The 25,777-nt window shown below is 41.5% G+C and overlaps 1 protein-coding gene across 6 annotated transcripts in view; it reads left to right on the top strand.

Annotated features, from left to right (window-relative positions):
- HMBOX1 (homeobox containing 1) overlaps positions 1–25,777 on the top strand; it is a 1,854,813-nt gene that overhangs the window by 1,337,751 nt on the left and 491,285 nt on the right. For all 6 annotated transcript variants that reach the window (XM_044062711.1, XM_044062710.1, XM_044062709.1 and 3 more), the window contains one exon: positions 22,963–23,058. In XM_044062711.1, coding sequence (XP_043918646.1) covers positions 22,963–23,058 — 96 coding nt within the window. The remainder of the gene's footprint in view (positions 1–22,962; positions 23,059–25,777) is intronic.

The raw sequence follows: 25,777 nt of genomic DNA, 5'->3' as shown, positions 1-25,777 counted from the left end.
CATCCTTTCCAAAATATACCACTCCATTTGTATTTGAACGCTCCAAACCAGAATTTACTGTAGAAACCTGATTTTTATGTGGTACAGAAGGCAAAAAACACTCCGAAGTAACAGCAGGCTGTTCAGAATGAACAACGGCTTCAATGATGACATCATGGCGCCCTCTACCTGAACGCTCACAAATTCCATCCACATTAACCGGTTGACTGCCAGAAATACTTGAAATTCCCTCAGAGCTTCCCTTAGCATCAGGGCCAAGCTCCGTAGACCGACACAAAGTCATTTTTGAAGAAAAAAGTTCAATAAAATGGGCCAACTCACTTCTGAGCTCTGCCACATCTTTTTTAAGTTCTAGAATCTCTACAGACTGTCCAAATCCAACATCCGCAGGCAGGCCTATAAAATCCAAAGCGTCCATCAGTCCAAAGCTACAAAACTGAACTGAAACCAAATAATTGTAGCAAACTGGTGAAAATAAAAACTAAAAACCACAAATTCACCAGTAGGACTAGTAGACACAAGTTTATTTTTCAGGTTAAGCGCTTTCATCAAAGTAAAATTGACTTCCTCAGAATCAGAACAATATACAAACAATCATGTGGATTTAAATATATTACATTGTCACAGGATAGGTGAGGAATCCCTCTAGTCAAACAAAAGATCTCTTGAATAAATTAATACCTTAAAGGCATACACTATAAACACTAAAAATACAATAAAATACATTTCTGTGAAGAAATTATATAAAATTAAACCCTTTCCGCTCTTTCTTTTAAAGCAGGCAAGATAGTTATAAAATCATTTAATCCTGGACACAGATTAACTGCCAAACGAAGCTGCCACATCAGTTCCCTCTTGTTTAAAGTGTTTTTCCAGTTGCCACCCCTGGGGTTTATTTCAATGGTATCTAATATCCCAAACTTAAATCCAGAAAAATTAACACATATGTTACTATGCCTAAAATAAGGCATTGTTTTCTTTTGAATTCTTAATGTCATATTAAGTGTTCATATATCCTGGACCTGAGAGCCCTCTCAGTTTTCCCAACATAAAACCCCGGGCAGGAATTACACTTTGTCAGATAAACTATTTTGCTAGTCTGACAGTTACCTTTTTTGAAAAACACTGTGTCCTGGTTGACATTATCAAGTTTCAAACTAGCAGCCGATAGTATATATCTACACTGTGTACAACAACCACAGGCTTTGGTGAATTCATTAATTTTTTCACTACTATTGTTCATGTTACCCTCCAAGGTAAGTTTCAAGTTATGCCCACTTTAGTACAAAAAATAGGCTGTTCACCCACTGCTTGTAAAATATTAGGGTCACCCCTAAAAATGTTCCAATTCTTACAAAGTATATTTCTGATGCCATTATAATGTGTCCTATATTGCACCACACATGCCTGGGAGAAGTTATGGGTAGAACTCTCTGTTGTTTCACAATTTTTGGTTTTAGAAAGACCTCTACCTAGTAGAGGTTCATATTTAGAACCCCACTCTCTCAAAACCTCTTGTAAAATACCCTCTACAAATTCTAGGGGATAATCTCTCTCCAGAAACATGTTCCTCAGGTCACTGAATTCCTTAATGCCGCCCTCAAGATGGGAAGTCATTCTAGAAATTCTGATTGCCTGTCCCTTGACAATACTTTTTTTCTGGTATAGTGGGTGGTGACTTTGGAAATGGAGGTAGGAATTACAAAAAGTTTTCTTTCTATACACCTTGGATCTAAAACAACACACATCTTTGATGATGGTGGTATCAAGATAGTGAATTTCTTTCTCATTACACTCATAGGTAAATTTCAAATAATGGGTAGTGCCATTTAGATATTCAACAAAACCAGCAATGCTTTTCTTGGTACCCTTCCATAAAATAAAATATCGTCCAGGTACCTGCTGTAAAACAAAATATCCAAATGAAACCTACTTTCAAAAATAAACTCTTTCTCCCACCCTAATAAAACAAGGTTTGCATAACGGGGGCACAAGCTGCCCCCATAGCAACTCCTTTGGTTTGTTGGAAATATTGCCCTTCAAAAAAAATATAGTTGTTATCTAAAATCAAGGCCATAATTTCACAAACAAGCTGTACACGCTCTGGAGATAAACTAGAATGATCAAACAGCATTTTTTTCAAAATAATCCAAACCTTCCTCTCTAGGAATACAGGAGAATAAATCTTGTACATCTATTGTCAAAAAAATCAGATCAGGATTCCATAAATCTTGCTGAATCTGTCCCAGAAAGTCCCAAGAATCTTTCACAGGATATGGCATACTCTCAACTACATGCTTAACCATCTGATCCACAAAGACTGCCAAATTGTGTGTTTTAGACCCCCCTGCTGCCACAATAGGCCTAAATGGGGGTGACAAAACATCTTTGTGGATCTTATGGATGCCAAATATACTTGGTACCTTGAGAAAATTATTTAATAGAAAAGAGTAAACTTCCCGACTGATCCTTTGTTCTAGTAAATATTCTTCCAAAAACCCATTAATACGCTGGTAGGAAGTATTAATCTGATTCTTGGATACCTGCAAATAGCTTTGCTCCTGAAACAAAATACCTTGACTAAGATTTTTATAGTCTTCACTATTGTTCTAAAGGTAAGGTTAACCGTGCTCATGCACATGTTAGAGCCTCTGTTCCTATTTACACAAATTTCCATCTGTTCGTATGTCCACTCCCCTAAAATATATGAAAAATAATGTGAGTGTTTTCAGAACACGCTGTTTCACTGAACTGCTTAACAATATTCCATTAAAAGTTAAAAAGTTAATTACATCGACCTTGTAGAGTTCACACAGAACACACACTGTTTAGATATCTTATGGTAAATTGCTTGCACCAGCAAGCTGCTTAGTTTTAGCTAAAGCAGATGATAATGGGAAAACAGGTAGTAGTTTTGCAAGTGCAGGAAGTAATGTACTGCATTATTTCTTGTTTTCCATTTATTTTGTTTTTCAAGCCTTTTTTCTTTAAACAAAATTATCTGTATCACCAATTTAGAACATTAATCTGGACATTCATTCATTCACCTCTGTCAAAACGGGAAGCTGTTATCTTTTATTTGCTTATGTAATATAATCATTACAGATGTTCATCGTGTTGCACTGCTGCAGTCATTACATTTGGGTTATCCTGCCGTCAGGTGGTCCCACAGTCGGCCAGAGTTCCAAAGTCATGGTCCGGCGTCGGTTGCTGTCGCTTCTTCCCTGACGTCAGTGCGCCAGGGGTATATAAGATGCATCTGATGCCATTTTCTTCAGTCTTTCTTGCCGCGCGGTGCCCGAAGCAGAAGCAGTTCGCAAGTGCCGGTCGGCCGACTCCTGAGATTTTCAAAGTTTAATTTCAGATCCGAAGTCTTCAATAAAGCTAAGTACCCCATTGGGGAAACTTTTTTCTTGCCTCAGACCGATGTCAGAAAAAGTTAATAATTGTATTTCTTGTGGGAAGCAAATACCTCATAAGGACTTCCACTCTTACTGTATTCCATGTCTAGGCCCTGATCACGACGTCACTAGTTGTCGGTTTTGTGCTAGATTTAACAAACGCACTATAAAAAGATGTTTTGATTTTGCTTTGCACTACTTTGGCCGAAGGTTCAATTATACTATGCCGTCGGATCAACCGACGACTGCAATTCTGAAAAAACACAAAGACAAGGATAAAGACAGGCATCCGAGGTCCAAAACCGACGACGAAACCTCTTCTAGGCCAGTTGCCGGTTTGCCGGTTCAGAGTGAGGTGCTTTCACAGCCCCTGACACCCGCTACCTCAGAGCCACAGGCTGCCTCCGACACTCACGTGGAGACAACTGGGCCTCTGGAAACTCAAGGTATTAGGCCTACGGAAACTAATCCCTCAGATGGGTCTGGAGCCACTGAGCAGGCATCGGCTTCTGAGGGTGTTTTCAGACCTTCACAACTTACCATTAAAGCATCAGCCAAGGCAAAAGAACCATTAAAGACAAAGAAGCAAGTACAGCATTCTCCTGGACAGTCCTCCATGCCTAAGAAACAGATGCTTAAAATGGCCGAAGGCCTCATTACTCTAATCAGGGGTTCCCATCCCCCCCCTGAGAAAAGGCCTAGGCAGGATACAGACTATGATTCCTCTGATCAGGTTTCCATTTCCTCTGATTCCTCTTCAGACCAGGGATACTCTCTACCCCCCTATGAGGACTCTGATGCTGAAGAATCTATCCCTTCAGCCTCTCCTCCTGAGGATTATTCTTTTGGGGAAACTTTACATACCATGAGGGAGCATTTCCATTGGGAAAGTCAGGATTATTCAGAATCCAAGAAAAGGCTCTGGGATTTCCTTTTATTGCCTCAGCACAGGCCCCTGGCTATTCCGCCTTTGCTAGATATTGTGGATGATGTGTTCTCTGAATCCAGCTTATCTCCTGATTCTTTGCCCCCTGCACCAGCCAAGCCAGATAGGTATTATAGAGTCCCTGACTCTCACAAGTTTCTTTATAAAACCCTTCTGCTGATCCAGAAACTATTTCCCAGGGTCCAAAAGGGGTTAAGGCTTCCATTGCAAAAAATCCAGTACCCTCTGACAGAGATTCCAGAGCTTTGGATAGATGGGGGAAGAAAGTTTACACTTCTGCAACTTTAGCAGTAAGGTCTTTAAATTGCCAGTTTCACATGCTTAAGTACCAACAATATTTAATGGCTCAGTTAAAACAGAAAATGCTTGCAAGCTCAGAAGCTCCTGACTGTAAAGAAATGCAGGATTTATTGCATGCAGTTGAACAGATGGGAAAACATACTCTGCAATGTGGTTTTGATTCTTTAGAGGCCTCCTGTAGAGCCACAGTTACAGGTTCTGTGATTCGAAGACATGCTTGGTTAAAAGAACAGAGTTTACCTGATCATGTTAAGGCAAAATTATTGGATGCTCCTTTACAGCATGATACCTTGTTTGGTGTTAAGGCAGAAGAGGTGTTAAAGAAAATGGAGGATAAAGCTAAATCTATGCAAACAGTCAAGGATTTCTTACAGGTACAGCCACCTCGATTTAGCAGAAATTGGCCAACAAAGAATTGGTCCTTTCCAGTGTCAGACAGGCCACAGAGAGGCAGATACAGACGCCCAAGAGGCTGATCTCAACCCCAAGGCTCTAACAGACAACAACAGTGGGGCACCTCAACCCCAAAAGGAGGTGAGGACAAGTCTCAACCTTACAGGAAACAGTCCCAATGACTTCCCCCTTCGTACGCCAAGCACTTCCCTTTTGGCAGCCCCTTTAGGGGGAAAACTAGCACTTTTTCTCAAAACTGGCAAACAATCACCCAAGACAAATGGGTTCTGAATATTGTGTCTCAAGGTTACAGGTTCCACTTTCATACTTTACCAAGGCTAAAAGGAATGCCAGACCTGCCACAAAATCAATGGGCAGAGGCACAAAAACAAATTTCAGCCCTCATGGACATGAGAGCTATTCAAAAAGTACCACAACAGGAACAAGGACAAGGATTTTACTCAAGACTCTTCCTGGTCCCCAGAAAGGACAAGGCCTGGAGGCCCATACTAGACCTTTCAATTCTAAATACTTACCTGGATATTCCGAAATTCAAAATGTTGACATTACAGCAGCTTCTACCCATGCTGGGCAAGAAGGCTTGTCTTGTTACTCTGGACCTCAAAGAGGCATACCTGCATGTCCCTATCAGACAAAATTGCAGAAGATACCTCAGATTCAAAGCTGGTGCAATGCACTACCAATTCTCTAGACTGCCCTTTGGCTTATCTACTGTGCCCAGGGTCTTTACAAAGTGCCTGGCACCAGTAATTGCATTTTGCAGACAAAAAGGAATTCAAATATATCCATACCTGGACGACTGCCTCATTCAAGCAGAGACAAAGGACATTCTTCTACAGCATCTGGCGTTTGTAAAAAGGTTGCTAATTTCTCTAGGGTACACAGTAAACGAAAAGAAGTCAAAACTAGTGCCCTCACAACAGATTATATTCCTGGGTGCCAGCTTAAATACAACGGCCCAGATGGCTTATCTCACGCCAGACAAACCAGTTCAACTAACTCAATATTTTCAATTACTGGCAAAAAAGTCCCATCTCCCTTCAAGAAAAATTCTGCAGGCCCTGGGATTCATGGCATCCTGCATACTACTAATACCATATGCCAGACTGCATATGAGGAAATTACAATGGTACCTAAAAAGTGTTTGGACTCAACACTCTCACAGTTTAGAAGCAGTAATACCAATGATTCCCTGCCTACAACAGGAGTTTCAATGGTGGGCACAGGCATGTCACCTCAACAAGCGTCAACCTTTTACCCTACCCACAGCCAGGCAGACTCTAACAACAGATGCTTTGGATTACACCTGGGGAGCGCACATGGCAGGAAAATGCATTCAGGGCAAGTGGACCACAGACCAGATGCATCTTCACATCAATCAAAAAGAGATGTTGGCTGTTCAAAATGCCCTAACAGCTTTCAAGGACCTTCTGCATCTAGGACAATTATTATTAAAGACAGACAACACCACAGTAATGTGGTACATAAACAAGCAAGGGGGCACTCATTCTTATCCCCTATGCAGGCAAGCCATGACCTTGTGGAACCCACAGCTCTAACGTATCAAGTTCATCTGCAAGCACAATTCCTGCCAGGAAAGAAAAATACTCTGGCAGACGATCTAAGCAGAAATATCATGGACCCTCACGAATGGAAATTGAATCCACAAATCTTCAGCATGGTAACGCAAAAATGGGGATGCCCAGACATAGATCTTTTTGCCTCCCCACTGAATTGCCAACTACAAAAATTCTGCACAAGGACTTATCACACACAAGCATGGAAAGTGGATGCTCTCTCGTTCAGCTGGAAAAGCCTAAAAGTTTATGCCTTCCCACCACTGCCTCTCCTTTCAAAGGTACTCCTAAAAGCCAGACAAGAAAAAACACAGATGATCCTGATTGCTCCAGACTGGCCACGCCAGCACTGGTACCCAATCTTAAAGAACTTAGCTCAAGGCCCACCATGGATTTTGCCTCAAATTCCACACCTTCTGACTCAAGAAAACAATAAGATCCTGCACGGTCAGCTCAAAACCCTAAACCTGGCTGCATGGCAGATTCATTAGTCAAACAGGCAACTCCTCTCTCTAAAGCTGTTATGGATGTCATTTTGGAGGCCAGGAGGCCTAGCACCAGGAAAGCTTACTCAGAAAAATGGAAGAGATTCTGCGCCTGGAACCAGGCTCAAAGCCTTGACCCTCTTGTCCCAAACATTCCTCAGATTTTACAATACTTAACTGAGATGCTGGACAAAGGCCTATCCTTCTTATCAATTAAGATCCATGCCTCTGCCATTTCGGCACATTACAACACGGATCCTCCTTTATCCTCTCATCCCTTGCTAAAGCAGTACCTCAGAGGGGCTAAAAACATAAGACCGCCCCGGAGAGGACCAACACCAACTTGGGCCCTCAATTTTGTTTTGGAAAAACTGACCCTGCCACCTTTTGAGCCAGCCAATACAGCCGATCTAAAATTTTTATCATGGAAAACAGCTCTGCTCCTGGCAGTAACTTCAGCACAAAGAGTCTCAGAGCTACAGGCATTAATGGCAGTGGAACCTTTTATAATTTTTTATCAGGACAGGGTTTCTTTAAGGACAAACCCTACCTTTATGCCAAAGGTGGTATCTAGTGTGGCTCTTAACCAAACCATCCATTTGCCAACCTTTTATCCAAACCCCCAGAATAAAGGGGAGAAACTTCTGTACTCTTTGGACATACACAGGCAGCTACGCTTCTACTTGGACAAAACAAAAGCTTTCAGGAAAACTGAGCAACTGTTTGTAGCATATGCTGCAGGATCACAGGGCAAGGCTATCTCAAAGCAGACTATATCCAAATGGATAGGACACTGTATTCGTTACTGCTACACACAGCATGGAAAATCAGTCCCTAATAACATTAGGCCACATTCCACCAGGGCAACAGCCTCTTCAACAGCCTTTCTCAGAGGAGTACCTACCGAGGAAATTTTGGAGGCTGCAACTTGGAGTTCAGTGCACACCTTTACCAAGCATTACCACTTGCCTCTATACTCTAAATCCAGAGCAGGATTTGCCACTGCAGTTCTGCAGGGCCTCATAGCCAATCCTAACTCTTTATAGACCAGCCACCCAACCTTAGCTTTGGGATTCTACCCAAATGTAATGACTGCAGCAGTGTAACACAACGAACATAGTACAGTTTTGTACCTACCATAAATGTAGATGTTCGAGTGTTCACACTGGTGCACTCCAGGTTACCCTCCCTCCATCCCCTCTGAACTAGCTGGACTTATCTATACCTTTCTATCTTATACAACCTTTGTGGTGTATTTGCTTGTAACTGAAGGTATTGTTTTTATTTTATATGTATATTTTTTATTAGCAGTATGTATTGCCTACCTACTTGGGGGCACCTGACATCTGGGGCAAGAAAAACTGAAGAAAATGGCGTTGGATGCATCTTATATACCCCTGGCGCACTGACGTCAGGGAAGAAGCGACAGCAACCAACGCCGGACCAAGACTTTGGAACTCTGGCCGACTGTGGGACTGCCTGATGGCAGGATAACCCAAATGTAATGACTGCAGCAGTGTGAACACTCGAACATCTACATTTATGGTAGGTACAAAACTGTACTTTTTACATACTCCGGCAGCCCAAGGGTACAGCATAAACTACCGTCTTTCCAGGCATTTCTTAACTTGTTGTATTGTAAAGCTTGGATGCATTACAACTAAGAGAAAATACTTTCCTATTCTAGTGTCACAGCCACGTAAAACAGTTAATGATAAAACTCCCCCAACTCACAATTAAAATACATCTAACTGCATACTATACATCAGGATATTTTTATACAAATATTAATATGAGTATACTTATTTTTACTTATAGTTACTTTTTCATTCTCTTTAGTGTCCTTCTAAACATGACTGATGTAGTATCGTTTATGCTTTACAGTTCTCCCACCAGTTAAACACATTTCCACTAATTGTTGAAAAGCACAAGTCACATGCATAAAGTATATGTAATGGAATTGATGCTTTTCAGTTCTCCCACCTGTTCACTAATTTCATATTGTTCCTGGTCTTCTTTTTGATTGTCTCAATCTCCCGACATCAGTCTATGGTTCAAAAATCTCCCGACATCAGTCTATGGTTCAAGTCCAGTGTACTCCTGATTCTTCTAGTCATTTCCCATTTTCTGTTACTCCAGCATTTTCTTTGAAACAATAGAAAGGGTTTCACTGACAATGTTTCCGTTTGGACTTTGTAATTGTCAAAATATTGAGGCATGGCATCTCCAGCAGCTTGCTGGCTCATTATTTGCTGGCTTAATTTTTGTATATTTCTTCCTTAGTCTCTTCTACAGCCAAAAATGTATTTTTCCCCCAAGAAAGATATTCTGAAGACAGATGGATACAGCAGTGAGAGTTTCGCTCTTGCCTCTTGACATCCCCTCTTTTCCAGGATAAGCTTGCTTTTCTTTTCCCTGGTGAACAGTGAATAATCATTTCCCACAAGCTCCCTGGTGTCACTAACTTTTAATACTTTTATCTGCTTCCATGTTTTTTTCAGTAGCATCTCTTTCTGGTTTTGTTGTTGCTTCTTTATTAATACTCCAGATTTGGAGCATACTCACAATTTGCCCTTTCAGTTAATAAATCCTGCTATGCTACACCAGTCTGGTTGCTTATTTGAACTTTCATAGCATGAATGCACTCAGTACTTTCCATTTCCTCTGGTGTAGCAAAAATCTTAGGTTTTCTGTGTGCTTTGTCTTCTAACTCTTCTATTAGTGAAGCATCCTTTCTTCAGAAGCCTCATGTTCAGCCATTATTTTCTCCATTTGGCATAAAGGCATTTTCCAACCATTTTTTTCTGAAAAAATTTCAAGCCTGCATATATGAAATCACTGCTGGTGATTCCCTGCTGGGCGAGATAATTAAACCTATATTTTTTGTCTGTAACTGATAGAGCTACTTTCTGTTTTACCTGCTCCATTTTGTTTTCTGTTTTAAGAAGTCTGCTTGGTCTGGTATTTTTTTTTCTCTGCAAGAAATAGACACTTACATTGTCTATGCTGCACATTTCACATGTGTTTCTTTAGCTACATTGTCTCTTGAGTGATACTTTAATACACTGTGAATTTCGGGGCCTTTCTCTTTTTCTGAAAAGAGTTCAAGCCTGCATAAACTAAAGTACTGCTGTTGATTCTCTGCAGGGTGAGGAAAGTATACCTATATTTTTGTCTGTGACTGCGAGAGCTGCCGTCTGCTTTACCTGATTTGGTTTGTTTTCTGTTTTAAGAAATATGTTTGACCTATTGTTTTTGGCTCTATGTGAGAGATAGACACTTAAATTATCCAAGCTGCACATTTCACATGGTTTTTCATTGGTTAAATTGTCTCTTGAGTGATACTTAAATACACAGTGAATTTCTGGGCCTTTATCTTCTTCTGAAAGGATTTAAAGCCTGCATAAACTAAAGCCTCTGGTGATTCCCTGCTAGGTGAGGAAAATAAACCTGTATTTTTTGTCTGTGACTAATAGAGCTGCTTTCTGCTTTACATGCTTCATTTTGTTTTCTGTTTTAAGAAATCTGCCTGGCCTGGCGCTTTTGTTCTCTGTGAGAGATAGACACTTAATTCTCTAGGCTGTACTTTTCACATGTGTTTTCATTGGTTAAATTGTCTCATGAGTGATACTTAAATAGACAGTGAATTTCTAGGCCTTTGACTTTTTCTGAAAAGATTTCAAGCCTGCATAAACTAAAGCACTGCTGTTGATTCCCTGTTATTTTTTCCACCGCACGCTACTGTTTGTTTTTCTGCTTTTTAAACCTGATGATTGTAAACACCCCAATTGTAAATTGAGCTTAGTAAGCTCCTCCCTTTCTACACTGCTGTTGATGCCTTGAATTATTTATTTGCCTTTCCTTGTGCTTACATTGAAAAAGTGCATTTTGTTTCTCATTGTCTGTTCACTTGATTTACTTGATCTGAAATCATTGTCTAACTAGCTGTGGATAAAGTAGTGTATTTTTAGGGTCTATATTATATCATCGAACGCTTAAAAAAGCGAACGACGAATAATCAACCCCATGTAAGTGAAAGCTTACAATCTCGAAAGCTCAGAACAGAAAAAATTGCTTTACCAAAAAAAAAAAGAAAAAAAAAATTGAAAGAATACATAAAGCCCCCCACACATCGCTACTTGAATATACCAACTCCGAGATTGCACTACAGTGCCAAAAATGGCAAAGTAACGGAAGCGGCCAAGCAAATTCTTTCCCTGGGAAAGAATTTGCTTAAAAGCCGCTTCGCTATTTTTCCTTTTCATTGTTTTAAGTTTGACCAAGACGCATTCAATAGAATGCGTCTTCGGTCATTTAATAGGAACCCTATTTTTACACTCTAGCAAGCACTTGTTTTTACATAAAGAGGTCAGAAGCAGAATGGAGGACAACAGCATTAATTCCTCTGAACAAAAGTGGACCGTCAGTTGACCCTGGGAATTATAGGCGTATAAGCTTGACTAGCCTCATCTGCAAGACAATGGAAAGAATCATTATGGACTTTATTTACAAGGACATAGGTAAACTCCAAACTCTGGACCCAACCCAGTTTGAATTCGTTAAAGGTAGATCATGCCTGTTAAACATGGTTCATTTCTTCGAGAAAGTCATCAAGGCCCTGGACAAGGGAAAGACAGTTCATATGCCTATCTTGACCTAGCCAAGGCATTTGACACAGTCCCCCACTTAGGTATTGTAGAGACACTCTCCCAGTTGGGAATTGACCTCTACATTTTCAGATGGGTAGACAGCTGGCTCACCAACAGGACACATACTGCCGAAGTGGGTGACTTCACCTCCAGCAAAAGATCAGTCGCTAGTGGCGTACTACAGGGTTCTGTGCTGGGCCCCTTAACAGTTTGGAATTTATTTCTCAGAAATCCAGACAAGATTGGGTGGCCTATGGCTGAAAAAGTTTGTTGACGATTGACGATTGCAAATTGAGAGCAATCATTGAGTCCCCAACAATGTTGGTATACTGCAGACAAGGGTTAATGCAGACAAATGATTGGTGCCAAAGCCATGGATTAAAGCTAAATGCAAAAAATGCATTATTATTCCCTTTGGAAAAGCTGAAATCCCTGATAATTACATTATAGACAGTACCCTCCTAAGTGTAGATCCAATGGTATGTAATCTGGGTAGCAACCTGAACGTTGACCACCATGTATCCACAGTAGTAAGGAAAGGGTCTATATTATAAGATCGATGGTTGAAAACATCGAACACCATATGATCAACACCATATGATCGATGTCTTCAAACATCGAACTTATAAAAACAACAAAAAAAAAAAAGAAAGAAAAAAGTACCCTGATAGGTTTAAGCAGGGGGGCAAGCCCCCCTGCACCTCCCACACCCCCGCTACTTAAATATACCAACTCTGAGACTGCGTTACATTGCAGTAAATGGAAATCTTCCCTTATGGAGATTTCCGTTTACACGTTTGATGTCGTGCACGTTCGCTATTCTCGTGTCGACAGTATCAGCTTTGATATTGTCGGCTTTCGAGAATATAATATAGACCCATAAGGAAATCCTTCTGTTTGGCACATCTTATAAGTAAAGGCATCGCATCTAGATCCAAGGATGTTATAATGACATTATACTCAGCCCTCATCAGACCAATAATTGAGTACAATTCTATCTTTTGCATGTACCTCACCAGGAACCTGCAACAACTGGGGAGACCACAGAGGTTTATTTCACCAAGAAATTACAGGGTACACAAACAAGTCTTATGCAGAAAGACTGAAAGCCCTGTCACTGTATTCTGTATCCTACAGTTGCTAAGGGGTGATCTGTGCCTTGCTTTCAGAGCAGTCTCTGAACCGACCCTGATGGAAATGCTACACATTTGTAAATCAAACTGTACGAGGGTCCCTTTCTCCAGGGATCTTAACCTAACCTCTGACATGACTAGGTCATGCTGGAGAGATAGATACATCTCCCAGAGACTGACACTTCTCTGTTATAAAAGCTTCCATTTCATGTGAAACAGAGCCCCTCCCTGGCCCTCTTCAAACTCAACTTAGATCAATGGATGGGTGACCACAGATGCACTCCAGGGGTGGTGCCAATGTCCCTCCTGGACAGAGGAGGTCATTATTAACTACCATAGACCCTTACTTCTGTGAACTACACTCACCAGGTAACTTGGAATAAATATGGCTAGGCTTGTAAGGGCTCTAGGGCCATTAGCCTAGTAATCTTCTTTGAACCTATTTCTTGTTTGAGTTCGTATATTCCTACACTGTCTGACCTATTTTACATACCTCTAAGTGGATTTGATGTATCTTTCTCTCTAAATTACCGGGCACCATCTCCTGTACTAAAGCTGAAACTTGAACTGCTTTTTACACAAGAACTAAAAGATTCTTACCAGCCATATTTTTTTTCCTTCTTCTTCTTCTTTTCTTATTACTTTTCTTCTTAGCTATCATCCAGACAGTATAACTACTAGCAGGTATGTGAAGTTTACCCTGCTGATAACTTTTACTGGCCTTTTTTTAACAGTTTCTTTCTCTGTTTTCACGAACACTAGTCAATCTGCTGTATAGCCTGAAGTCATTAGCCTTATCCAGGGCCTGTATTACAACAAAGTAGTAAACATCTAATTCCATATTAAAAGTGAATACAGCTTTAACTACTGACCATAACACTGAAAATCATACAGTTGTGCTGATATCCTAAGACTATGGTATATATTATGTATTATGTATATACACTGTATTTTTCTTTTAATAATGTTATTACTAAGTTGTCTGTGTCATTTCATGTATTTGTAGCAATTTCTCTTGTATGTCACTGTATACACTGTTATATTGCTTGTACATTGATGTATGTTACTTGGAGCTTTTCTTCCCAAGCCTCCGCTGAAAATGGATTCATCTGAAGTTGTTAATCTTCTTCCTATTCATCAATGATGGGTTCGGTTCCGAGCCCTCAGAACCAAGTCGGCCTTATACCAAGCTTGCGTGCACCAAAAACTCTCGAGCTAAGCTGCTACCCACAATGCCCTTTGCTCAGTTACCTCAGATCTCGTTTGCCGCACAGCCATATAGTAACGTTTCACCGAGCTCTCCAGCAAAGTGCTTTTTTCAGATATAGTTACTAGTTTTGAAAATGTTTTTCTCCTTTTATAATCTGTTCTTGATTTCTTTATTGCTTCAGCTCTACTCACAGGTATTTCTCTCTTACCATTGTTGGTAATTTTTTGGTATTTCTAACTTTCTACCCTTGTGGTGTCTTGTTACCATTGTTGGTATTTCCTTTCTCTCTCCTTCATCTTGTCACCATTGTTGGTATTTCCTTTCTCTCTCCTTCATTTCCTCTCTTTCCTCACTCTTTCCCTTTTGTGTGAGTGTGTCTTCTGGGATGCCTGAAAAGAAGGGAACTATGGGGTTTAAACACTGCTCTTCTTGCAGTGGTAAACTGCCGATTAGTGACCTCCATGTAGAGTGTGTGCACTGTTTGGGGGTTCCGCATTTGTCGGAGAAACCCCCGTGTGACACTTGTGCTAGTTTCAGTCAGCGGACGCTGAATGCACGTCATAACAAACTTATTTTAAAGGGCCTGCTTGCTTCGCCTTTTTCAGAGACTATTTCTGCGGTGGAGGTCTCATCCTCTCCTTCTTTGGACAAGAAATGTCCTCGTTTGGACCCCACTTCACCGGCCGGTGACAGAGGTAAAAGTCACAAGCACAAGGCCCATAAGTCCTCATCTGAACATTGTTCTGCCTCCTCGGTGCCGACTACTACATCGGCTCCCAACAAAGTTTACTGAGGTCGCCTCGTCGGCACCTATCCCGGCACCAATGATTACAGCACTGTCTACTGCCTCAGTACCAACCAGCATATCTTTTTCTCTCTCGGCACCAACATCACCATTTTTAGCTCCGATATCGGTTCTGACAACTACCTTGGAACCGTTCTTGTCATCCACCTCTATACTAACTTCGGCTCTGAGCCCGTTCATGGCTCCAACCATATTGTTATTACAAGTTGCAAAATTGGAATTGTCTGTGCCATTCTGTGACACACCATGGACCTGATACTTATGTATTGTGGAATCGTTTGCTGAAGAAGCCTGCAGTCCCTTTTTGGACTGGCCTGATTTCCCCTCAGGGGTATCGGTGAGATCCACCAGGAACCTTTCCGAATTGGATGTGGTGCGCCTTGAATTTCAAATCTGCCTAGACCCTACCCCACTACAGGCTTTGGGTCTATTTCTCCAGCAACCCCTACTTACTCTTCTCCCTTGGATCCCTCGGTTCCAAGGCTCATTTATCCAACTTTTACTAGAGGAGTTCCTTCCTCGGTGCCTACAACAACTCTGTCTGAGGCCCCAAGATCCCTTTGGGTGCTGGTTCCGTCAGAACCCACCCTTCCTCAATCTCATGCTTGGGGGGGGTGGAACCCCCAGTTCTGGTGTCGGTTCCGACGATTTTGTCAGCCCAGACTTCAGATCAGAGGGTGACTTCCGCTCCGAGTTTGCTTGAGACTCTGTCCCCGGGGGCGGACCGTCTGGAGCGGGGTGTGACCCCGGTTCCGATTTTGTCTTCTTCAGTTCCGGGCTCCCATTCCTCTTCGGGCAGGCCCACTTTCTGGGTGATGGAGAGGGCGCTTGCTGCTAGCAATCCTCCTATGTTGGTTATTCCCCCAGTTCCTTCTGAGCTGCAGCTGTCAAAGGCCCCCCCACAGGACTCTGAGAGCACAAGACCCAGGAGACCTCTGTCCAGGACATTTCCCTTTCTGAGTCTTCTTCGGATGCTACCACCGAAGAACCCCCCTCGGAAACGGGTGTGTAAGAGGAAACACACGGACTCCCCAGAGGAGTCCCTCATGGAAGATGCAGACTACGATGATGGGGAAGTGTCCCCACGGTCACCCCCTGATGATGTTTCCTTTGGGGACATCATGGAAATCTTGAAACAGCGGGGTGATTGGAAGTCCTCCAACCCTTCCTCAGAGGAATCCGTATTCCTGCAGGCCTTTCGCTCTCGGCCCTCTACTTCTTGGGTGACCCCCCCCCCCCGCCAATGAATTGGTTAAACTCATCATGCAACGGGCTTGGAAGAACCCCGACTCCATTGAAGCCATCCCCAGGAGATCAGACAAAGTACTCTCCCCTCCAGGGGATCAACCTCATTGTTCCAGAGGTTTGCCAGTGGACTCTATGGTGGTGGTGGCTGCCACTAAAAAGGACCTTGCAGAAGAGAGTCCTGCTGTTCATCCGCCCAACAGAGAGTCCCGGGCAGTGGACAGGTTAGGGAAGTGAGTCTTTGCATCAGCGACCTTCGCAATTAGGTCTCTGAACTTTCTGGCACATTTTATGAGGTTCCAGAGAGATCTTATCCGAACTCTCCAGAACTTTCGCGGGTCAAGTATCGGATGGAACATGAGATAAAGTTGCTTCCTAACTTGCCACCCTAGAATCTATATCTAATTCATCCATGAGGTTGCTGTCACATGCAATCGAAGGAGCAGCTAGAGCTGCGGGTGCAGGAGTAGTCATGAAACGTCACACCTGGATGTGCATTTGTGACCTTGCGGACTCCTTCAAGTCTTCCTTTCTAAATGCCCCGATCGAGCCATCTGCTCTGTTCGGTGCTAAGATCAAGGATACATTAGCCAGGTGCGAGCAAGACGGGAAGACTTGTCTGCCGTTGGCCTATGCTTTTCCAAACCTCAGCGTTCCTTCTCCAGGAATCAGAGGAGCGGAAGGATGTGGCACAAGAAGTCTCAAGGTCCTTTCCGAGACGCACGTGTTGAGGACTCCTCCAGAGGCAGAGGGGGTGCCAATAATGGAAGACGTCCCTTTCAGGGCAGAGGGGGTCCCCAGAACAAGGGCTCCAGAGATTCCTTCTCAGGTAGACCATATCAGCACTCCTGAAGCACTGCCCGATTGCTTTCCTCTGGAAGCAGTCAGGGCACGTTTCTCTCTGCACCAAGCTGCCTGGCTCTCCATTACGAACGATCAGTGGGTGCAGAGAATCATTACCAGAGGCTACCATATTCCACTAATATCTTATCCAAGACCTCCAAACTCCCTTCCCGATGTTCCACCCAGTCAAAGGGAGGAGGCAGCTTACAAAATATGAAAGCTATGTCAAAAACGAGCCATCCAACAGGTCCCCCCGATCAGTGTGGATCAGGGTTCTACTCAAGATTCTTTTTGGTGCCAAAGAAAACCGGACTGGAGGCCCATTCTGGATCTTAGCCAACTAAACAAATCGGTAGTTCAGACCAAGTTCCACATGGTCACGATTCAGTCCATCCTCCCTTTCTGCAGAAGGGTGTGTGGATGTGCTCATTAGATCTTCGTGATGCGTATTACCATATCAAGATGGTCAAGCGCTCCAGGAGCTTCCTTTGCTTCCGGTTGGGAGCCAATCACTACCAGTTCAGAGCCCTGCCTTTCCGTCTCTTGATGGCCCCCAGAGTGTTCACAAAATGTCTTGCAGTGGTAATAGCTCATCTGAGACTTCAGGGATTCCAGGTGTTTCCATACCTAGACGATTGACTCCTCTCCGCCCTCAACAAGCGTCTTCTGGTCAGGGCCCTCCACTACACACTGGCTCTAGTGGAGTCGTTAGGCATCACCATACACTGGGAGAAATCAAACCTTCAACCATCACAACAACTGGAATTCATAGGGGCAATATTCAACACCCAGTCAAGCCTAATCTCACTTCCTGTCCACAGGCTTCAGAAACAAGGGCACAAGTTCAGGCGATACTCTGTCAAAGCAAGGTGTCTGCAAGGGAAATTCTTCAAGCCTTGGGATCTGTGGCTGCAGCCATCCCCATAGCTTCCTTAGCCAGACTACACATGAGATTACTACAATGGCTCCTTCAGGCCCAGTAGATACCCAACCTTCACCCCCTAAGCTCAAAGATTGCCATCACCAACATTTGCAAACAAGATCTCCCCTGGTGGTTGAGTAGAGATGAAAATCTTTGGTGTCGTCCCTTCCAGGTTCCACAGCCCAATGCCACAGTGACCATGGATGCTTCCCTGATGGGGTGGGGTGGCCACATCCAGGGAAAGTCAGTCCAAGGCACGTGGTCTGATGTAGAGGTCAATTTGCATATCAGTGACCTAGAGTTAAGAGCGGTGCTGTTGGCATTGCAAGCTTTTCATCCGCTCCTTCCATCCGGAATGATTGCTGTCCAGTCGGACAACATGTCCATGGTCTGTTACATAAACAAACAAGGAGGGACCAAATCTTACCCCCTTTGTCACGAAGCCATGAGAATCTGGCAGTGGGCAATAGCTTCCAACCGCTTTCTGATCGCAATGCATATCCCAGGAGCTCCAGTGTGATTGTGGACTGACTGAGCAGATGCATTCTTCATCCCCACGAGTGGTCTCTCAACCTGAGTGTGGTGGTGGAAATGTTCAGCCGTTGGGGCCAGCCATGTTGTGACCTTTTTGCCTCCCCTTCAAACACAAAATGCAGCAGCTACTTTGCCCTCTTTCCCCCTCTCGGGGAGTCACAGAGAGACGCTGTAATCCACGATTGGCCCACAGGTCTCCTTTATGCTTACCGTCCGATTCCTCTGATCCCCCTTGTTCTACGGAAAGGTATTCGGTTGAGAAGCAAAGTGATCCTCATTGCTCCGTTCTGGCCTCGTCAAGTGTGGTTTCCTTTCCTTTGACCTCATCTGTTACAACCTGCTTGGATCCTAGACACTCGTCAGGACCTCATATCTCACCCAGAAGGGCTGACTCCCCCGAAACTGTCCACCCTCAAGCTGACAGCTTGGTTTCTCCACTTCCGTTAGTTGCCAGGCTGGAAACCCTCTCTTCACCCGTCTGTGATATTATCTTTGCCTCTCAGAAACCATCCATCAGGAAACTTTACAGGGATAAATGGAAAAGATTCTCTATTTGGTCACGTAATCAGAAGCTAGACCCGTTCTCAGCCCCTATAGCCACTATTCTTCATTATTTGGCTGAGCTGTTCAACAAAGGGGCCTCTGCTTCTACCATTCGAGTCCATTTAGCAGCTGTTTCCAACTTCCATAACGGGTCTGAAAGAGTACCACTTATCTCCTCTCGCCTTTGCAAGACCTTCCTCAAGGGTATTTTTCACAGCAGGCCTCCCATCAGACAGCCGGTGGAGGCATGGAATCTGTCCTGGGTGCTGCAGACTCTCTCTCTCTGCCCCCGTTTGAGCCGGCTGCGACGTGATCTAAAATTCTTGTCATGGAAATCCTTATTCCTGGTGGCTATAACTTCAGCAAGACAAATTTCTGAATTACAAGCATTATGTATCAAGAGCCCTTATCTGATCTTTCATAAGGACAGAGTATCACTTCGTACTAACCCATCCTTTTTCCCCAAAGTGGTTTCTGATTTTTTGATTAATCAGTCCATTGAGCTCCCTGTGTTTTTCAAAATTACTCTAACAAGGGAGAATACTGCCTACATTCCCTGGATGTTCATAGACAATTATGCTTCTGTCTGGACAGAACTAAATCCTTTCGCAAGTCTGACTAGCTTTTCATTTCATTTGCGGGCCCTAGAATGGGAGGTGCAGTATCAAAAGTTACTTTGTCTAAATGGCTCAGGGATTGCATTGCCTTCACATATTCACTTACGGAGGGATCTAAGCCTGGCCAAATCAAAGCTCACTCAACTAGGGCAATTGCAGCATCTGTTGGCTTCCACTCTGGGGCCTGCATGGATGACATTTGTGCAGCTGCCATTTGGGCTAAGCCCCACACCTTTATCAAGCATTACAAATTGGACCTGATCTCCAGGGGAAGAGCGGCCTTTGGTTCAATGGTTCTCAGGAATGTTCTTTCATAAGGGCCACCCAGGTTCTCCATGTAGCTGGGGACTTGGTCCCATCAGTGATGAATAGGGAGAAGATTAACAACTTCAGATAAAGAAGTTATGTCGTACCATAACATTCCATCTGAGTTGTTGATCTTCTTCCAGTCATCACACCCTCCCACCGACCCCCAACTAAGGTTCTTGGCAGATCTTCTTGGTCTTTGTGGTGTATTAGGGTTTCTGTGCAGAGATGGCCTCTGACTTATTCTTTTTCTATATGTTGCTTGCAAACTCAATCTGAGGTAACTGAGCAAAGGGCATTGTTGGTAGCAGCTTAGCTCGAGAGTTTTTGGTGCACACAAGCTTGGTGTAAGGCCGACTCGGTTTCGAGGGCACGGAACCGAACCTATCAGTGATGACTGGAAGAAGATCGAGAACTCAGATGGAACATTATGGTAAGACATAACTTCTTTTTTTTTTTTTACCCAGACAGACCATCCCAGTAAACATGTCAAATAAATACATTTTTAAAATTTCCTTGAGCATTTTTTTATTGTATTCATGTCAGTTTCCAAAGATAATATGAGTACAAATCAGTGTCACTGAAAAACACTTTTATTGATTTACAAAGTGTTTTTGCAGGGTGGGCAAGCTTCCTGCATCTCTATGTGATGGCCCCCCTCATACCCCCATAAGTTGCATACAGTGTCTCCATGGCTGCACAAGAGTGGGGAAAGGGCAGACTGAATTAGCAGTATATGATTTTCATCAATATTAATTTGTAGTGCTGCAACTCACACAGCTTGCAGTCATGCATCTGTCAGTCGTCTGTATTATAGATAACAGTGTTTGTATTATTAGTACAGGTGGTAAAAAACATCTTTTGAAAAGTACCATATATAAGCTGTTTCAGGATAGTATACCCCCAGAACTTCCTTATCAACTTCTAGTTCCTGTGCACCTAAACTTGGCCTAAGAACAAGAATCATTTAGATGTAAAGTTTAAACACATCCAGCATTTTTTTCTCTTAACTTTCTTTTCTAGATATGCTACTTAAATAAAAAAATGTACAGCATGTGATGCGGATTTTCTTATGTCCTGGTTGTCTGATATTGATATTGGTTGTCTTTCTCAAATGAACTCTCAGAATAATGAGGAATACTGTACTTGTTGTCCCTGTCTTATGTTTTATGCACAGTATGTACTGTAGTTCAAGCTTTTTATGTTACATTTTTACTGTTTAACTCCCTTTTCTAATATAGTTATTTACGGCTTTGCGATGTGATTTTTTTAATTGTGTTTGTTTATTTATTTATTTTTATATATTCTTTTGTTGACCAGGTTAGTCCCAGCAGGCTTGTGGTTTCTTTTCAGGAGAAACCCGAGGTGATATGTGATTGTTTTTTCTTCAGTTTGTACTCCCAAGCTGATCTTGAAAAAGATCAGTGCTGTACTCCAGTTATGAAATGCAAATAAATATAATTTTGTATAAACCACTGGAAATGTCAAACATGCAAAATGTGAGAATCACAAGTTTTGTGTTTATTCCATTTTTGGGAGGTGTTTAATATTGTATTTATTTAACAGTGAAACTGGACATTCATAGAGAGGGATTTATTTTTATGTGACGTTTTGCATAAAACATCACAGCAGTGTGATTTTATTAAAGTGGTGCAAGGTTTGATTCCCTCTGCTGTCATTGCATAACTGTGTGACTGTGAGCAAGTCACTTAACCACACCACTCCTGAGCTGACTCTGAAAAAGGCCCATGGAGATCATTGCTCTACCCTGGAAAACTCCAGAAGTACAAGTAAATAAAAAAATGCATGCATACATACATACATACATACATTAATTAATTAATTAATTAATTAATTAAAAAAATGAAAAATAAAGTGCATGGTATGGATCGAATATGTAGACAATGTTTTAATATCTCATATTTCATTAAAAATACCAGTTTAGATATCTGAAAATGTCATAACATAACTTCTAAACAGCGTAAGGTAAAACAGATTTTTTGTTATCCTTAATTATTGTTACTTTTCTAGTTGCACACAAGTACTAAGCAGCTTTCTGCTATTATTTATGTGTTCATTTTTCAGAATAAACGTGTACTGTTTTATAGCATTCTGTAACCTGTCCACAGTTCTTCATTGTAAGGATTTGTAATTCTTTGATATTTTACTTGCAGGAGAGTGCATGCTTTTTAGTAATAAGTTCAAACCAAGATTGCTCAAGTAAATTTTGGATTAATTTTTACTTTTGAAAGCACACATCAGTTCATACTGATTATTGTGGAAACTAAATATGATTAAATTTAGGTTTTGTTTTGTAAAGTTTAACTGGGTAAAATAGGCACAGTTATGTGTTCAACTGTGACCTGGACGCTCTTGTTGATTAAATAATAACTGGACATCGTGCAGATTGAAGCAGTTTTAGTCAAATCTATATATCTAGGATCAGGCTTAATTTCTGTTGGCAGTGTAGCTTTTGATTGGTTATAGCCACACTGTTCTGTTTTTGTAAAGGTGCTGGAGAAAGTCTGCCAGCACAGGCATAGTGTATCAGTATACAATTCTGTTACTGATGTTTAGACTCATGCTTGAATGATATTAGGTGCTGCCAAGGCAAATGTATCAACAACACCTCTGTCTGTTCATTAGGATGATGATGCCTCCAAACTGGCGACCGGCAACATTTGGCATTAGTTAAATTTGGCATAAACCAAGCCACATTTATGAAAGTGCATTGATGACATACAACGTTATTGTATTCTTCTGTGTTTCAAAATTAGAGAGAAGTGGGTGTCTGTACTCTGTATGATGTTATTCCTCAATATTTACTTAATTTAACTCAACCACAATTTCTACAAACTGCAACCTAAAGACCTTTGCTCTGGTTGGTGAGTTAGCACAAATACAGAGGACAGGCCTAACCAGGTAATCTGTGAGAATAAGTGCATATCTTCTTAATGTGAAAGCAGTAGCAGAATGTAATCATTTGTGAAAAAAAACATTAAGTAACTTCTCGGAAATATTTTATTTTGTAGGTAAAAAGCTATCTGATTTGGAACGAGTTACCTCCCTAAAAGTCTATAACTGGTTTGCCAACAGGCGGAAGGAGATCAAGAGAAGAGCTAATATTGGTAATGTATCTGAAGCTTGACTGCACCCTCAAATATATTTTATTTCAAGTTTTGCTTTCAAGAGTATATGAAAAAGAAAATCATTTTAAGATGTAGATTTATAATGGGCAGGCACGTTAGTGACCTTGCATTATATTTTACTCCTTGAAAAAGTCTTACGTTTGTAATAATCCATTGTGTAATGCTTGCTCATACAGGATGACCTGCAAAAAAATGAAATAAGGTGTGACAACCCTGATGCATTTCTGTTAATGTTAATGGATGATAAGATTTCACTGTTGATAACAAAGTTGCACTTATCCTGCCTCATTGAGGATGGAAGTGATATTAATGTACAATGAAGGGAATATAACTTCACTCACAGTTTGAAAATAAATGGTGTGTGAATGTGTTTAAAGGCTTTTGGGTGCATTTTATGCGAAAGAGGATTTTCTTATCATGTAGCTTACTAAAATAGTAGGCTTTTAACTCCAGGATAATAATATCTTATGTCTACTTGCATTACATAAAACCAGATTATTGTATGGAAATTAGGTATATAAATTAGGTTACAGCAGCAGCTTTTGAATCTTTCAGCAATAATAAGAATTGTAATATCCAAATTAATTAGAGGTATGGGCATGCAATTTTGATTAGTTTAGGGACTGAGTTATGTTTTAGTAAGAACATTTTTAAAAATCGATTTATGTATTGATCATGTAACCCTTTACACTTAATGTCATTATGAAGACTAATTAAAATAGGGATTAACTTTTTTTTTTATTTTTTTATGAAAAAAGTGGGCTGCAGACAACTAAACTAAGTCATCTTTCCATTTACAATGGTTAGGGGCATTAAAACCTTTTAATGATCTCCTTAACAAGCACCTTGTGAGCTACTTGAAACAGAATTGGATTGTATAATTTACAAGGTAATGAAAGATGGCAATGTCTGCAGTTTCTGTTTTCCTTTTCAAATAGATATTGTTGGATGTGTTCACAGAGGACTTCCTCATTCATTCTGGTTGAGTAATAATTGGTTTGTTTTCCTGCATTACACGAGTAATATTTTTAGTTTTATCAGCCTTTATAATGTTTACTAATAGTCAGTCTGCAGGGAGTTTACACCCATTCAGCGTATAGTATCTTTTCTTGGAATATGTAAGTTGATTTGAGTGGGATGTTAAAAGTCTAAATTCTGCTTCCTTATTTTTTTTGTCTCCTGATTAAAATTACATTGCAGTTCCAAATCAATGTTATGAATTTCAGACTTCAAGGTATTCGTAGGTATTCATCATTAGATCACTGTTGCAGAAATGCTGACGGATGGAATGTATCCTGCCAAGGACACTGTATCCCTGTATCCCTTGTCAGAATGCCAAAGCTTAGGTGCTTCTTCCTCAGTGCCATGTGTCTGATCCTATTAGACCTAAACATGAGGGCAGTGTGCTGGTACATAAGGAGCATAAAAGCACAAACATCTTCAGAACTTTCTTACCGGCAGTATGAGAAGCAAAATGTTATCTATAGCTCAGTATATCAGGCATACAAAAGGATCCATTTGCCTTCACAGGGGAAAGCTAAGTATCCCATTCATTACTGATTTTGATTATTTTTTTCTATTTTTTTATTCGATAGAAGCTGAATATGGATTCTTTAAATGAGTGTGCCATTAATGATTTGCTGAAGATCGAATGTGTTGTACAATGTAATAATGTTATACATATTTAAAAGTAATACCTGATAACACTGGTGATCTATGTTCCTCATGTCAAAAGTTGGATGATTTGCTTACCATTATTAGAAGTAAATCTAGACTTACTGATGATGATTGCACTTATAGGTTCATAGGTAGGTACTAGGCTATTCGCCCTAGGGCCTCTATAAGCCTAGCCAAAGGTACCCTGGCTTTCGCCACCCAAGAAAATTATTTTCCTGTGCCACTGTCGAGCAGAGCCACAGAAGTGATCCCCGGGGTGAATTTCCTATCTCCCATCCAATCATCAAGATTTTTCTTGAAGAGCGCTAATGAGGAATTTTGTTTGATATAGATAGGTAGTTTGTTCCAAAGTATGGGAAGTCTCTGGGACAGGAATCTATCCCTCCAGCATGTTCTGTTTATTGTGGTGACAAGGTTTAGGTCCCTGGACTGTGTAGCTCGTAGGGATTGGGATTTCTTTAAGTGGAGCATGTCTAAAAGCTCTGGGTTTGACATAGCTTTGTGTGTTAGGCAGAGATCGCCTCTGAGTAGGCGATATGCAATGGAGTAAAGCTGCAGTTTTTTGAGACGGTCTGCATAGGGCATCTGTTTGGGGCCGGTAATCCTCTTTGTGAGGTATTTCTGTGGCTTTTCCAGTTGTTGTAGATGTCTTGTGAGGTGCATACCAAAAGGGGCATTGTACTCTATAATGGGTCTAATGAGTGACGAGTAGAGGGGGAACAATGACCTCTTTTTTCCTGGATGAGAAACCTTTTGTGATGAGGTGTGCCACGTAGAAGGATTTCCTGACTACTGTGGCGATGTGATTATCAAAGGAGAGACTACTTTCCACCTGTGTCCCAAGGTCTCTTATCACACTTTCAGTGTTAAGTAGACTACCGCCTATGTGATAGTTCATTTTGCAATTGACACGGCTTGGAGTACTGGTGTTACATATATTAATGACTGGACTGGTGAGATAAGTAAATATTAGACAAAGAGCAAATAGAACACATTTAGGAAATGATGTGTCTTTTGTCTG

Source organism: Protopterus annectens, chromosome 2.part1, assembly GCF_019279795.1.
Source record: "Protopterus annectens isolate FY-2018-M chromosome 2.part1, PAN1.0, whole genome shotgun sequence".
NCBI lineage: Eukaryota > Metazoa > Chordata > Ceratodontiformes > Protopteridae > Protopterus > Protopterus annectens.
The sequence above is the reverse complement of the archived record's forward strand: the minus strand, read 5'-3'. Positions and strand labels throughout refer to the sequence as shown.